Source organism: Pristis pectinata, chromosome 29 (genome assembly GCF_009764475.1).
Source record: "Pristis pectinata isolate sPriPec2 chromosome 29, sPriPec2.1.pri, whole genome shotgun sequence".
Classification (NCBI taxonomy): Eukaryota; Metazoa; Chordata; class Chondrichthyes; order Rhinopristiformes; family Pristidae; genus Pristis; species Pristis pectinata.
The window spans coordinates 17,533,060-17,549,233 of record NC_067433.1 but is presented as its reverse complement, the minus strand read 5'-3'; the positions used below and the strand labels follow the sequence as shown (position 1 = coordinate 17,549,233).

Genomic DNA, 16,174 nt, shown 5'->3' with positions numbered 1-16,174 from the left:
TTCTGTATTTTCCCATTTCTCCTTCCTTCTTCCCCAATAGCCGGTAGACATTCCGAGGCGTGTGACTTGTATCTTGAGCCACATCCATACCCATGATTCAGAGTAGGTAGACTCAGAGGTTGTGTAAGGCTTGGGGTGGAGCTACCAGCAGGTGCACTCTCTTCCATTGTAATCGTTAAGCATGTTAAAGACATAAATCTACGTGTGTTTGTAAATATGTGGGTTCAAAGTGCCTCTTCAAAAGACATCACATTTAAACCTCTGCCCCTGTTAATAACCCTAACTACATGAGATTCGATGATCCTTCCACATTCTCTCCTTCTTCTCAGCCAGTCCCTCAGGGTTCTCCAGTTCTAGGGGGGGTCACTGAATAGGCTGACATGGAATCCCAAAATGGGTTTGGTGGAAGGAGTCAAGAGGTTGGTAGGGGTGGGTTGTTTCTCTCATCGGAGACCTGTGATCAGTGGTGTGCCACAAAGATTGCTACTGGGTCCGCTGTTGTTCGTCACCTATATTAATGATTTGGATGAGAATGGAGTTAGCATGGTTAATAGGTTTGTGGATGACACCGAAATTAGTGGTGTGGTAGACAGTGAAGAAGATTATCTAAGATTACAACAGGATCTAGATTAAATAGGCAAGTGGGCCAAGGAATGGAAGACGGAATTTAACTCAGACAAGTGCAAAGTGTTGTATTTTGGTAAGTTAAACTAGGGCAGAACTTACACAGTAAATAGCAGGGCATTGGAGAGTGTTGTAGAACAGAGATACAAGTACATAGTTCCCTGAAAGTGGTGACACAGGTAGACACGGTGGTAAAGAATGCATCAGGCATGCTTGCCTTTATCAGTCAGGCCTTTAAGTACAAGAGTTTGGATGTTTTGTTACATCTGTACAAGACAGTGGTGAGAGCATACCTGGAGTACTGTGCACGGTTCTGGTTGCCTAACTATAGGGAGGATGTCATTAAGCTGGAAATGGTGCAGAAAAGATTCACATGGATATCACCAGGACTGCAGGGCCTGAGTTATAAGGAGACACTGGATGAGCAGGAGCTTTTATCTCTGGAGCGTAAGAATGATGACCTTATAGTCTTTAATTTTTGAGTCCTCCCTGGCCACAGGAGTGGTACCGGAAGATTGGAGGATGGGAAATGTTGTTCTATTGTTTAAGAAAGGTAAAAGGGATAATCCTGGGGATTATAGACCAGTTAGTTTTACGTCAGTGGTGGGTCAACTATTGGAGATGATCCTTAGGGACAAGATTTATGAGCACTTTGAGATGCATAGTCTTATAAGGGATAGTCAACATGGCTTTGTGAAGGGCAGGTCGTGCCCCACAAGCCTAAGAGTTTTTCAAGGAAGTGACAAGACAGATTGATGAAGGTAGAGCAGTGGATGTGGTATATATGGATTTCAGCTGGGCATTTGACAAGGTTCCCCATGGTAGCCTCATCCAGAAGGTCATGAGGTATGGGATCCATGGAAAATTGGCTGTGTGGATTCGAAATTGGCTTGCCCACAGAAGGCAGAGGATTGTTGTTGAAGGGGAGTATTCAACCTGGAGTTCCACAGGGATCTGTTCTGTGAGCCCTGCTCTGTGTGATTTTTATAAATGACTTGGATGAAGAGGTGGAAGGGTGGGTTGGTAAGTTTGCAGATGACACGAAGGTTGGTGGTGTTGTGGATAGTGCAGAAGGTTGTCGTAGGTTGCAACAGGATATTGACAGAATGCAGAGCTAGGCAGAGAAGTGGCAGGTGGAGTTCAATCCGGAGAAGTGTAAAGTGATACACTTTGGAAGATCTAACTTGAAGGCAGAGTAGACGGTTAATGACAGGATTCCTAGCACTGTGGAGAAACAGAGAGACCTTGGGGTTCTAGTACATGGATCCCTCAAAGTTGCCATGCAAGTTGATTGGGTGGTTAAAAAGGCATATGGTGTGCTGGCCTTCATTAGCCGGGGGATGGAGTTCAAGAACAGGGAGGTAATGTTGCAGCTCTATAAGACCCTGGTTAGACCACATGTGGAATATTGTGTTCAGTTCTGGTCACCACATTATAGGAAGGATGTGGAAGCTCTGGAGAGGGTACAGAGGAGATTTACAAGAATGCTGCCTGGATTGGAGAACATCTCTTATGAAGAGAGGCTGAACAAGTTAGGGCTTTTCTCTTTGGAGCGGCCGAGGATGAGAGGGGACTTGATAGAGGTGTATAAGATTATGAGAGGCATAGATAGAGTGGACAGCCGGCACCTTTTCCCCAGGGCGGTAATGGCCAATACTAGAGCTCACCTGTTTAAGGTGCATGGAGGAAAGTTCAGGGGGGATGTCAGAGGTAGGTTTTTTACACAGAGGGTGGTGGGTGCCTGGAATGCACTGCCGGGGGCGGGGGAGGTGGTAGAGGCCGATACAATAGGATCATTTAAGACCCTTAGATAGGCACATAGACGAAAGAGAAATAGAGGGTTATGGGAGGCGAAGGAGAGAGGGGGGTAGATAGAATGTGGATAAGGTTTATATAGATCGGCACTACATCGTGGGCCGAAGGGCCTGTACTGTGCTGTACTGTTCTATGTTATAGAGGTATATGAAATCATGAGGGGCACAGATTAGGTGAATGGTCACGGTCTTTTTCCCAGGGTAGGGGAGTCTAAAACCAGAGGGCATGGGATAAGATGAGAGGAAAAATATTTACAGGGAGCTTGAGGAGCAAGTTTTTCACACAGAGCGCAGTAGGTATGTGGAACAAGCTGGCAGAGGAAGTGGTAGAGACGGATGCAATTACAATGTTTAAAAGATATTTGGACAGGTACATGGAGAGGAAAGGTTTAGTGGGGTATGGGCACAACGCAGGCAAATGGGACTAGCTCAGGTAGGCAACAAGGCTGGCATGGATGAGTTGGGCTGAAGGGCCTGTTGCTGTGCTGTATGACTCTATGACTTTGCTACAAGTGGGGCAGGAGGTGCTTGATGGGGCAAGCAGGCAGCTGATGAAATCCCTCCGCATCGGGCAAGCGAGTGGTGTGGCCTGCTATGGAAGCTCACTGAGTCCAATTTTTTTTAACTATTTTGGAATACCACCTTCCCCCGACAAAGCCTCAACTGTCGGTTCATAAAATCCTGCCACTGAAATCCTGACAGATAAATGGCCTGTTGAAAAGATCCCCAGATTTGTAAAACATGGGAACATTATCATCAATGCCACTTTAATTTAGATGTGATCTTTCTTCCAGTAATACAAAAGAGTCTATTACCACTAATTGGAAGTTACTGATAGTCCAGCTAATATGATTTGATGATTACGGCATACCTGTGTTTCTTTTAATTAAATTGTTATTTATTTTTTTTGCAGCTAATTAACTCAACCAGTTAATGAATAGTTGTGAGATGAAATGCTGATGGTACTTTTATTGCCTTAAATGACAGCTCTATTCCAGACATTAATACGTTTCTGCTAACAGGGCCATTAACAAAGCCTTTGTACCACGAGAGTTATGGAATAGAAATGCTTCAGGCTACGGGGCTGCTAATTTGTACAATTTTTCCTCTCCAAGTGCACGGAAGGACAGGCCATCTGAGGCGTAGGACCAGAACAGACCTGAAACTACCACCTCATGCGTTCCCAATCAGAGAGGATTCAGCAATTTATAATTATTTCTGTCATGAGCCAGCCCAGGCATTTAGCACGATGTGCATTCTGCAGCTGACAGCAACAACACTGCTCAAAAGCAATAATTTTTGGTAAGTTACTGCTGTCTTCTGCAACAGTTCAGCAAAAAGCTGTTTTACTTTCTGGGCAGGAAGTTTCTTTTACACAGTAATGAGAATTTTCCACATTTAACTGGGTGCACATTGTAAAAACAATGACTGTGTCTGCACGGTTGGGCTGCAAAGTCACATGGCCTGCTAATAACGTCATGGACAATGAAAATACAAAGGCTGAGGAACTGATCAGTGCTTTGACATCTGTGTCCAAGGGTCACTGCACTGCAAGCTCACAGCTTCTTCAATTGCCATCCCATCTTTGCAATATTCAGTGGTGTCCAAGCAGGATGATGATTAGCTGCTGCTGATGACACAATGTTCAATTTCACTCGTAACTCAGCAGCAAGACCTGGACAACATTCAGGCATGGGTTGGTAAGTGGCAAGTAACAATGGTGCCACAAAAGTGGTCCATCTCCAGTAGGAGTCTAACCTTGTGCCAGGTTCCCAGTAATAGGCTGGACCTGCTCTGTGAGGCTCCCCCCTTGTATAGTGCTGAAAAACTGGCTGATCTGAGGTTGCTCCCAATGATGGGTACTTCTCAAATCAATATAACTCAATTTCCTGTCCAAGGAGCGTCATGCAGGAAATGATTACGTCACTTCTGTGACTGATATGGAGATCATATTGGTATTGGTATTGATTTATTATTGTCACTTGTACCGAGATACAGTGAAAAACTTGTCCTGCATACCGATCGTACAGGTCAATTCATTACACAGTGCAGTTACATTGAGTTAGTAGAGAGTGCATTGAGGTAGTACAGGTAAAAACAATAACAGTGCAGAGTAAAGTGTCACAGCTACAGAGAAAGCGCAGTGCAATAAGGTGCAAGGTCACAACAAGGTAGATCGTGAAGTCAAGAGTCCATCTCATCATTTTAGGGAACCATTCAATAGTCTTATCATGGTGGGATAGAAGCTGTCCTTGTGATTTGGGATGGAGGTGCCTGATCCACTTTCCAAATGGCGTGATCCAGACCAGAAATGATTGCAATCTGGATCATGTTACACACCAGAAACAGATCATTTTCCATCTCCTCATCACCGAATTAGTCAGACCAACAGCTCCTGTTCATTGTTATTTCTGGCAGTATACAAAAGGTTACATTCCAAAGAGATTAGAAACCTTGTCTCATAAAACCCATAAATCTGTAATTTGGAGTTGGTAATCTAAAATTCACATGTTAAAGAACTAAGGAGAAGGGTCAGAGCATTTGGTACCTCGAGCTTAAATCCCCATTCAATGGCTGACATGTGACCCCATCAGCTGGACCTTCACTCCCTTGTTACATAAATACCTCCAGTTCCAATGAAAGGTTAACTCTTTCTCTGTGTGTGTGTTGTTTGACTTGTGGATAAATTCTAGCAATTTCAGTTAATTCCTTTCCTTATAATGTATATCATTTGTTTGACACCCAAACCACAAATCAAGATAACCTTTCATCACTGGAGCACTTGCAATGCCATTTACACTGTTGAATCTACAAAATTCTGCCGCAGGTCCCAGTTTAAACCTCAGACTTTCTGTAAATGCCAAGTCTTCGAGAATGCGCACCAAAGGTCATATTTAGTAAATACAAAGTATTGCGACTCTGCGGAAATATGGGGCTGAGATTTTGTGCAAGTTAGTACTAATCAGTTTGGCATTTATCTCTTTATCAAGTGGGATCCTTAGCTGGATAAAGACAGTTGCAGTTTTGCAATCAGAGGATTATTAATAATGACAGAGGAGACTGGTTATGAGTGGACATTGGAATTGTACTTCTTTACCATCTACATCAGTATATAAATGAGGACATGGGGGAACTGTCTGCAACTACGTCAACGGCTCAAGATCTTCTGGTCTTGTTAGAACTGCAAGGAAAAGTCTAGGTCAACCTGATCTAAATGCAAAGAGCTCAGATGTAGCAGATAATGTTTAATGTGGATAACATGCATTGTAATGTAATAATACAACATATAATTGTTCTGCACATGGCGCGAATATCCAAAGTATGTTAACAACAACTTTGAAGAACTAAGTACCGATGAAAGAGACCCAAGTGCGCACGAGCCTTGAGAAGTCATGCAAAATACTAAGAGGTCACAACAAATGACGTAGAACATTAGGATGAAAGTATCAGCATCAGGTGAAGTATTACAGGGACTTTGTTCAAGGCCATTGGTTGGGCATCATTTAAAATATTTACAAGAAGTTGCCCTGTTTCTGAATCTCATTCCAATGAAACTTCATAGGTATGGTATGATGTGCTGACTGTGCCATATAGCACACTTAGCAAAGAGTTGAAGTGAGATGAGTTTCTAAGCAACTGTAATTAGATTTGGTGCTGGGGGAAGGGTGATTTAGAACATCTGGAAAAGATTCAGAGGAGGAGCACTGGATTGATATGTTGTGGTTGAGAAGCGCAGGTGTTAGAAGCTGTGTTTTACTCACTCTTTGCAACTTCCTCCTTCAGGGAGATTTGGTGAAGGAATGGGAAATACTGAAGGAACCAGATGGTGTCACATAGGGGTACTGTTGGAATTCGCTGGGATAATCATAGAATCATAGAACAGTACAGCACAATACAGGCCCTTCGGCCCACAATGTTGTGCCAACCTTTAAACCTCACCTAAGACTATCTAACCCCTTCCTCCCACATATCTCTCTATTTTAAGTTCCTCCATATGCTTATCTAGTAATCTCTTGAATTTGACCAATGTACCTGCCTCCACCACAGCCCCAGGCAGCGCACTCCATGCCCCAACCACTCTCTGGATAAAAAACCTTCCTCTGATATCTCCCTTGAACATCCCACCCATTACTTTAAAGCCATGCCCTCTTGTATTGAGCATTGGCACCCTGGGAAAGAGGCACTGGCTGTCTGCTCTATCTATTCCTCTTAATATTTTATATACCTCTATCCTAATGGAATAAAGATAGGAGGGCAGAGGCCAGCAAGTCATTCTTTACAGAGCTTTGATCTAAGTTGCCAGCTATTACACAGAGTTTTGGCTTAATAGAAGTGGTCTATAGCTGTTTGCTTGAAGTAACATATTTTTGAACATAATGTGGGGGTGAGGCTAGCTTTTATTCCCCATTTCTAACCGCTCTCGAGAAGGCAAAGAAGGGTCATCTTCTTGAACTGCTGCAGTTTGTGTGATGAAGGAGCTTCACCACTGCAATTGGGGAGGGAGTTCCAGAATTTAGATCCAGTGATGAAGGAGCCACAGGGAGGTACGGCATGGAAACAGGCTCTTTAACCCACTGAGTCCGCACTGAACATCAAACACCCATTTACGTTAATTCTATTTTTTGTCCTCCCCACGTTCCCATCAACTCCCCTCAGATTCTACCACTCACCTACACACCAGGGGTAACATACAGCAGCCAAATAACCCACCGACCCGCACGTCTTTGGGATGTGGGAGGCTACAGGAGCACCTGGGTGAAACTCCCCCGGTCACAGGGAGAACGTACAAACTCCACATAGACCGCAGCCCATGGTCAGGATTCAACCTAGGTAAGGACTGGAAATACATTTTCAAATCAGGATGGTGTGCAACTTGGAAGGGAATCTGCAGGTGGAGATGTTTTCTTGTACCTGCTGTCCTTGGTGGGAGAGGTCACAGTATGGGAGATGTTGTTACAGAGTCACAGAGTCGGCCAGGACACCCTGTCTATGCCAACTTTTTGTGCCCATCCATTTGCTGCATTAGGACTATGTCCTTCTACGCCTTGCCTATTTAAATGCCCATCTAAATGCCTCTTAAACACAGTGATTGTATCTGACTCCACCATCTCCTCTGGCAGCGCATTCCAGATATCAACCAGTCTCTGTGGAAAAAATTTAGCCCTCAGATCCCCTTTAAAACTCTTTCCTCACACCTTAAACCTGTGCCCTCTTGTGTTTAATATCCCTGCTATGGGAAAAGGACTTTGACTCTCTACCCTATCTATGCCTCTCATAATCTTATATACTTCTTTCAAATCACTGCTCAGCTTCCTTCACCCCAGGGAAAACAAGCCCAGCCTCTCTAATCTCTCCCCATAACTGAAGTCCTCTAATCCAGGCAACATCCTGGTGAATCTCCACTGCACCCTCTCTAGTGCATTGTTATACTGTGGTGACCAAAATGACACACAAGTCTCCAAGTGTGGCCTAACCAGTGTTTTGTAAAGTTGCAACAAAATGGCTCATCTCTTATATTCCATGCCCCAACCTGTGCCTTCTTCACCATCCTCCAGCCCTGTGGAGCCACTTTCAGGGAGCGATGGACTTGACACCTAGGTGTCTCTGTTCATCAACTCTACCATTTACTGTCTATGTCCTCCCTCTATTTGGCTTTTCAAACACATCACCTGGCACATGTCGGGACTAAGTTTCATCTATCAACACTCTGCCCAAATTCCCATCTAACCTATACCTTGCTGTAGCCTTAGACAACCTTCCTCACTATCCACAACACTACCAACTCTTGAGTCATTCACAGACGTACCTGTCATACCTCCTACCTGTCACACCCCCTTACTTGTCACACCCCTTACCTGTCACACCCCTTACCTGTCACACCCCTTACCTGTCATACCCCCTACCTGCTAACCCCTGTAACTTCACAGCTAAGTCATTAATATTGGTATTGGTTTATTATAGTCACTTGTACCGAGGTACAGTGAAAAGCTTGTCTTACAAACTGATCGTACAGGTCAATTCATTACACAGTGCAGTTACATTAAGTTACATTGAGCAGTTACATTCAGCAATATGCACTACAATCAGCAAAGGTTGCAGTGCTGATCCCTGTGGTACACCACTGGTCACTGACTTCCAAGAAGAAGAAAGTCTTTCCACTACAACCCTCTACTTCTTATCGTCAAATTAATTTTAAATTCAATTAGCCAGTTCATCTCGCTTTCCATGTGCCTTAACCTTCTGAACCAACTTATCATGTGGGACCTCATCAAAGCCCTTACTGAAATCCATACGGACAACATCTACCACCCTGCCTTCATTAATCTTTTTTTGTTATCTGCTCGGATAAACTCAATCAAATTAGTGAGACAGGATTTCTCCTGCACAAGGCCGTGCTATCCTTAATCAGTCCTTGGAGAGACAAGAGACTGCAGTTGCTGAAAACGGCATCTCCTCCCTCGCTGCCCTGCAGTTGACTTCATCTGCCCCCTTTCTTCTCTCTCCTTGTTTGTTTCTACCTATCATCCACCAGCCACTGTCTCCCGATTTCACCACTCCCCCTTCCTCATCTGGTTCCACCCACTGTCAGCCAGCCCCTGCCTCACCCCTCCTCCTCACCTCTTTATACTATCTCCCCTCTACACTCTGTCCTGATGCAGGGTCTCAACCCGAAATGCTAACCATCCCTCTGCCTCCACAGATGCTGCTTGACCCACTGAGTTCCTCCAGCAGTTTGATTTTTGCTCCCTAGTCAGCACCTGCCTTTCCAAACATACATAAACCCTGTCCCTTAGGATTTTCTCCAATAATCTCCCTATCACCGACCTGCCTGTAGTTACCTGCTGCCCTTCTTACAGGAACAACATTAGCTAGCCATTGGTGGACCCAAGGGGAGTAACTGCAGGACAGTTTGTAGGTGATACACACTGTGGCCAAGGTCCGCTGCTGGTGAAGGGAGTGAATGTTCCTGGTGGTGAATACAGTGTCGATTCACAGGCTGCTTTGTCCTGGTGGATAGTGAGACCTCTTTTCGGGCCTGTCCCTATCGAGACGCGGTGAGTATTCTGTCACATTCCTGACTTGTGCCGTGTAACTCGTAGAAATGTTCTGGAGCTTTGGGAAATGAGTCACTCACTGCAGAGAATCCACCCTATGACCTGCTGTTGTCGGCACAGTGTTCAGTGGTTGGTCCGGTTAAGCTTCTGGTCAGTGTTGACCCTGGAATGTTGATGGTGGGGGACAGTCAATGTTTTGTGTTGAGACTATTCACCTGGACTGGAATGTGCTGGATGCGTAGGCTGGTGGGGTGAAAAGTGAGGACGAAGGAAACTTCTATCTGTTCTGTCTTGTGGGGGAGATGGGTGAGAGCAGAACTACAAGAAACAGAGGAGATACGGATGAGGACTCCATTAACCAGATGAAGGGTCTTGACCCAAAATGTCGACTGTCCATTTCCCTCCACAGATGCTGCCTGACCTGCTGAGTTCCTCTGGCAATTTGTTTTTGCAATAGTGTTGCACTGACTGGGCAGGTAAGAGCCAGGACACAGTGACTACTGGTGGCAAACACCGCTACCACTCTTCCTCCAGTGTAACAGTCACTTTTGGGGGCATCCATGCCTGATTTCCAAAGAATGACAGAGAGTCGAACCTAACTTTGGGAATAACTGGCCATTAACCAGCTGCATTCTGCAGTAGACCATAAGTGTGCAGCAACTTGTTTCAGAAATTTCACACAGCCACAGAATGAAAGGTCGGTGACTCTTCTTTCAATCCCTGGCCTCAAATTCAAATTAGGCACAGGGATCATTTCTTTAAAACAAAATACTTTCCCTAAACATGTGGCCTTTACTTGACTCACAAGTCAATCACTGGCTAAAGGCAGCCTACAGTGCAGTGCAGAACTGTGGCGCAGCTAGTAGATCCGCTGCCTCACAGCGCCAAAGACCAGGTTCAATCCTGACCTTGAGTGTTGTCTATGTGGAGTTTGCATGTTCTCCCTCTGACTGTGTGGGTTTACTCTGGGTGCTCCAGTTTCCTCCCACAAAGATGTACAGGTTGAAAGGTTAATTGGCCGCTCTAAATTGCTGCTAGTGTGTAGGTGAGTGGGAGAACCTGGGGGAGTTGATGATAATGGAAGGAGAATTTTAAAAAATCGGATTAATGTCGGATGGGTGTAAATTGATCAGTGTGGACTCAGTGGGTCGAAGAGCACCATCAAGTACATCTTCAAGAGGTAGTGTCTCAAGAAGGCGGCATCCATCACTGAAGACCCTCACTATCCAGGAGATGCCCTCTTCTCGTTACTACCGTTGGGGAGGAGGTACAGGAGCCTGAAGACCCACTCTCAAGGAGCTTCTTCCCCTCCGCTATCAGATTCCTGAACCGTCCATGAACCCATGAACACTGCCTGGTTATTCTTTTTTTGTCGCACTATCTGTTTATATTTGTAATTTATAGTAACTTTATGTCTTGCACTGTACTGCTGCTGCAAAACAACAAATTTCACATCATAAAAGTCAGTGATAATAAATCTGATTCTGAAATCTGATTCTGATTTCTGTGCTGTATCTCTGACTCCCTGGCAGTTATCAGCACCCACACTGGTGCCAGCGACCGACTAACAGCACAGTTGAAAGTAAATGTAAAGGAAGGGAGGCTGAATGATAATAGGAAGACCCAGCTGCAATGTACTTCCCTTAGCACAGGAAACTCCTTTCACATCTGATGAACTTCAGTGCGTCAGACATAACAGTGACATCAAAGATATCCTCATGGTTGCAAAAGGTCACAGTAAATGTGTTATCGCTGAAGCACGAAAGGACAGATCATCCCAGCTGAACCGGGCAGTTGTATCTTCTTCTGTAAGCTCTCAGTCGCCAGAGGCTGCTGACTGACAACTCCCAGGCTGTCTGGTACTCTTCCATACCCTCCCTGTTATTGTCTTATTTTGGCATATGCTGCTTTACCTCCCCTTATAAAGAAAATCCCATTTCCACTACAGGCTGCCACAGGATTCCTGTCTCTCTTGAACAGTAATTTTAATTTTTCCCTTCTGATTAACCTGCCCAACCTCCAATCCCACCTCATCTTCTCTTTTATTTCATTGTTTGAGGTCTTTCATCCTAACAGGGGCACGTTCTAAGGATACATTGCTACCCTTAGGGCTGTGCTGAGCAGGGGTGGAAATGACTGAAATCCTCTCCCCCAAGGGCCCAGCTATTAGACGATAAGATATAGGAGCAGAATTAAGCCATTTTCCCATTGAATCTGCTGCACAATTCAGTCATGGCTGATTTTTTTTCAACCCCATTCTCCCACCTTCTCCCTATAACCCTTAACCCCCTCACCAATCAAGAACCTATCAACCTCTGCCTTAACTATCCCCAATGACTTGGCCTCCACAGCAACAAAGTCCACAGATTCACCGCCCTCTGGCTGAAGAAATTCCTCCTCATCTCAATTTTAAAGAGATGTCCCTTTATTCTGAGGCTGTGCCCTCAGATCCTAAACTCTTTTCCGATTCGAAACGTCCTCTCCAAGTCCACTCTATCCAGGCCTTTCGATACTGGTAGCTTTCAGTGAGATCCCCCTCATCCTTCCGAACTCCATCGAGTAGAGGCTCGGAGACATCAGACACTGCTCATACAGTATGTTAAGTCTTTCACTCCTGGGATCATTCATGTGAACCTCCTATGAACGCTGATCTCCCAATCACTTAGATCACTTTGCACTAAAATAATTTTTTTTTTGTTCTAATTGTGTTCTCTCTTGTAAAAATTGTTTAATTTATGTTAAATTTATATTTTTCTTGTGAATGCTGCTTATCTGATGCTCTGTGCCTGTGATGCTGCTGCAATTAAGGTTTTCATTGCACCTGTGCACACATGGACTTGTGCATATGACAATAAACTCGACTTTTTGACTTTTCCTAGTCTTGGCTCTTGCACTTGATTTGTCTGCCTGCACTGCACTTTCTCTGTAACTCTAACACTATATTCTGCATTCTGTTTTCTTCTTACTAACTCAATGTACTCATGTATGGAATGATCTGTCTGGATGGCATGTAAGCAAAAGCTTTTCACTGTATGACTAAACCAATACCAAATTAGGGAACTGAAATATGAGACAGTCGGTGATAAATCCGGTAAAGAATTCAAGGCAAGCCCTCTTCACTCACTGGGCGAAATGTGGCATTCATTCCTTTGTCAAGTGATGGAGGCATCCATCATTGATGCATTTGAGCTAAGTCTATGAGTGAGAAAGGAATACAGTAAAATTCCAATAATCTGCTACCCGACTAATCGGAATTCCCAATGGTTTGGCATTTGGTTCACTGGGTGCTGAACGCGCGCTCTCTTTCACACCCTGGGACTCCAGATCCCACTCTCCCTTCAAATTTACCTGGTTCAGTAGAAAGTGCATTATTCTACTGTGTAACATCTAAAAAAGCTGAATTAAAAGTGTGTTGGATTATCAATAGGAGTAACATCCAACAGTCTGGAAAACCCGCTAGTCTGACATCACCCAGGAGCACCAGAGTAAAGGAGTTTCCTGTAGAAACATATCTCAGCGGGAATGGATGAAGTAAATAGAGTGCAGGGAGCTCATGTGGAGTGGAAGCAGTGGCAGGGAGGGCCATGATGAATAGCTTGCTTCTGTCTTGTAAATCTAATGTAATTGTGTGTAATCTAATCCTGGAGTTGATAAAGTAATCGAGCTTTCTTCTTGCTATCTGGTCTTCTCAATTTAGATTGTAATCACTGTTGGCTATCCATCAGGCAGAATCATTTATCAACAAAGCACGGGGAAGGAGTGAAGAGGCACGGACTAGCTGTGTCTTGCTTACAGTGCTTCAGCCTGTCCGGATGGCAATGCCACCTTGCTGTGGCTGAAGGTGTCCCCGAGGTTCTCTGGCCTGGCCTGGGATAGGCAGGGAGGGTGTTTGCTGATCTGCCCTGGAGACAGGCAGTACTTGATGTTGCAGGAGCGGCCTTATATTGGGAGAGGGAGAGAGGCCTAAGGGACCCTGGGGTTTGTGTGTGGTGAGGGGTTGGGGTAAAGCAGTGCTTGGGTGGGAAAAGAAAGTGAAAAGGGGGACGGAGGCAGCTAGGCTGAGAAGGGAGGGGAGTGTTTGGGGAGGAGAGAAGTGGAGGGGATTTAGTACATGCATCAGAGTATGCTCACTCTCACTGACACTCTGCACTCTAATTCCAGGTGAGGGGCTGAGAAAGTGGATCTGGGCAAGCACGGTGTTTGTGTGTGTGCGCGCATGTGTGTGTGAATGTGTGTTTGTGTGTGTGTGTGTGAGAGTACATGTGCGTGCGTATGTATGTGTGTGCTTGTGTGTGCATCTGTATGTGTGTATGTGTGTGTGTGTGTGCATCTGTGTGTTTGTGTGTGTGTCTGCTTGTGCATCTGTGTATGTGTGTGCGTATATGTGCGTGTGTGTGCATCTGTGTGTGTGTGCGTGTGTGTACATGTGTCACACACACATGTCTATGCAGCAGACCGTGGTGCCCAATCCTCTTGGGCCTCGCTCTGCCCGACCCGTGTTGGAGCTGGTGTGAGATGGTCACCCCTCATACACTCAGAAATCACAGAGACATGTTCAGCGCCTCAGTGTGCTGGAAGTAGGTCAGCCCTGACCCCTAGGGACCACCTAAGGAGCTGATACCACTGATGGCTCCTGAGTTTAATTCAATGCAAATGCACTGCGTGAATGTTAAAAAGGGAAGGGGCTCCGAACTTGAAACCAGCAATGAGAAATTCAGACCTTTTAGATTTTGCTTCCAAAGGCCTCCTCAGAGAATACTTAAAACAATGTTTTGAGCAATTTAGAGAAAATGCTATTAATGGTGCACTAATTTAAAATGAAGGGATAAACTAGCACTTTTATCCATTGGCTCTGAAACCCCACAGTGCGTAATTTCTGCCCTATTATATGCATCAGAGTACGTTCACTCTCACTGAGGCTCTGTCTCTAATTCTGGGAGCTGCCCTGGCTCTGTGCAGCTGTGAGTGGTGTGAGATCGAGCTCACACCAGCACCTGGCTGTGGATTTAATATTCCACCGGTGCTGACCTTGGGCACAATGTGCCTCCATGTGGAAGTTGGATTATTGTCCAATCAACGTGTTCAACTGACTGTTATCATTTGAGTTCTGGCAAGGCAAGGGGGTCCTGTTCTCTCCGGGCTGGTCTGAGGCAAACAGCGAGAGTGCAGAACAACCCAGGGCAGTGTGGTCTGGGAGAACATTCATCATTTTCACATTTTGACAGGTTTTTCATTATGCACCCCCATCTGTTCCTCCTGACAATTCATCTTGGTCACAGCAAATGTCAGACACTCCATAGGAGATTGAATTAGTAAACATAGGCTGGGCGTGTGTGGCAGGCAGTTCCTGAACTCATCTTGAATCAGACAATAGCTTAGGAACCAGATGATGGAAAAGAAGTCATCCAACCTGCCAAAGAGTGATTCCCTTAATTCCCTTACTATCTAAAAATCGATCTGTCACTGTTTTGGGAGTCCTATAGCACGTTCAATGTGATTGGTTGCTGTATTGTTGAATATAATTACAGATCCTTTCCGGGTTACAAACACTCAACTTGCAGACACCCCATACATACCAACTGGAGGTCTGTATGGGGGTGGGTTTGCCAGCTGTTGTGGGGCTGCAGGCATCTTCTGCTTGGCCAGAATGGAGCATTTCCACATGCTTTCTTTACGCCGCCTCCGAGATGCAACAATTGGGGCCTGGGTGGAGCTGAGCTGAGCCGGGAGCGCTGAGCAGACTCACTCACTCACTCACCGGGTCACTGAGGCTGGCTGTCGGCTGCTCTCCTCGCGCCTGCTCGCTCTCCCATCGCCGCTATCTCTGTGACCCTCTCCCGCACACTGCTGTTGTTCACTTCCGACTTACGAACAGTTCTCAGGAACGGAGCCCTGTTGTAATCTGGGGACTGCCAGTAATCGGAGCAGAGGTTGCCTGAGGACCCTTTGACTGCTCTCAGCTGCACCTATGGAAGCATTCTAATCTTCGGCATTAGTGCCACACTTAGCTCTGTGTGCCTGAGCAGGCTGCATGCACCCCAGGGTACTTGGCAGTGTTAAGGGGGAATACTGTGGGATATTGCCCCTTTGGCCCACTGAACTCCCAACCTCAGATGCAAGGCCCAGGAAAATTGACTCTCACTCTCCTGTGCCTTGGCTATTTGCTCTTCCTTCATTTTTTTGTAGTTCAGATAGAAGATGCAAGCTAGTTTCAGGCTGAATGACTGTGGTGCTACAATGCAAAGACACACCTCTGAAGGGACAAATCAGGGTGTTGTGTCTACATTGCTACTTCATGAGTTAATGTGAGCAAAAAACTGGCAAGCGGAGAACTTCCAAACAGATCGGAGCACCAGGAGTTTTTAAAACAGCAATTTATCCTGGGTTTCATTTGATAAACTTTACTGGTATTTAAGTGCGGAGAGAGTCAACGTTGTTAGTTTAATGAGATCTGGAAAGAGAAGGCACTCATTAAGTCTTCAGGCTTCTTTGCTTTGTGCTGTTGGAGCACAGAGGAGCAAATTATCATGCTGAACCTCAATTAGAGCGTGTGATGAGAACCAGTCTAATGATTTATGATCGGTCTTGGTTGTGTTGTCGTTCAGTGTCTCTGCACAAACTGTTTGCAATGTCTGCGATCTGCAGCAACACTGTTCAGACCTTGTAAATACAGTGCACAGT

The 16,174-nt window shown here is 45.3% G+C and overlaps 1 protein-coding gene across 1 annotated transcript in view; it reads right to left on the bottom strand.

Annotated features, from left to right (window-relative positions):
• Positions 1–15,255: 15,255 nt before the first annotated feature.
• The window catches only part of LOC127584172 (zinc finger matrin-type protein 4-like), a 175,822-nt gene continuing 174,903 nt past the window's right edge, over positions 15,256–16,174 (bottom strand). Inside the window, exon 8 of the mRNA XM_052040752.1 lies at positions 15,256–15,459. Within this exon, the coding sequence (XP_051896712.1) occupies positions 15,256–15,459 (204 nt within the window). The remainder of the gene's footprint in view (positions 15,460–16,174) is intronic.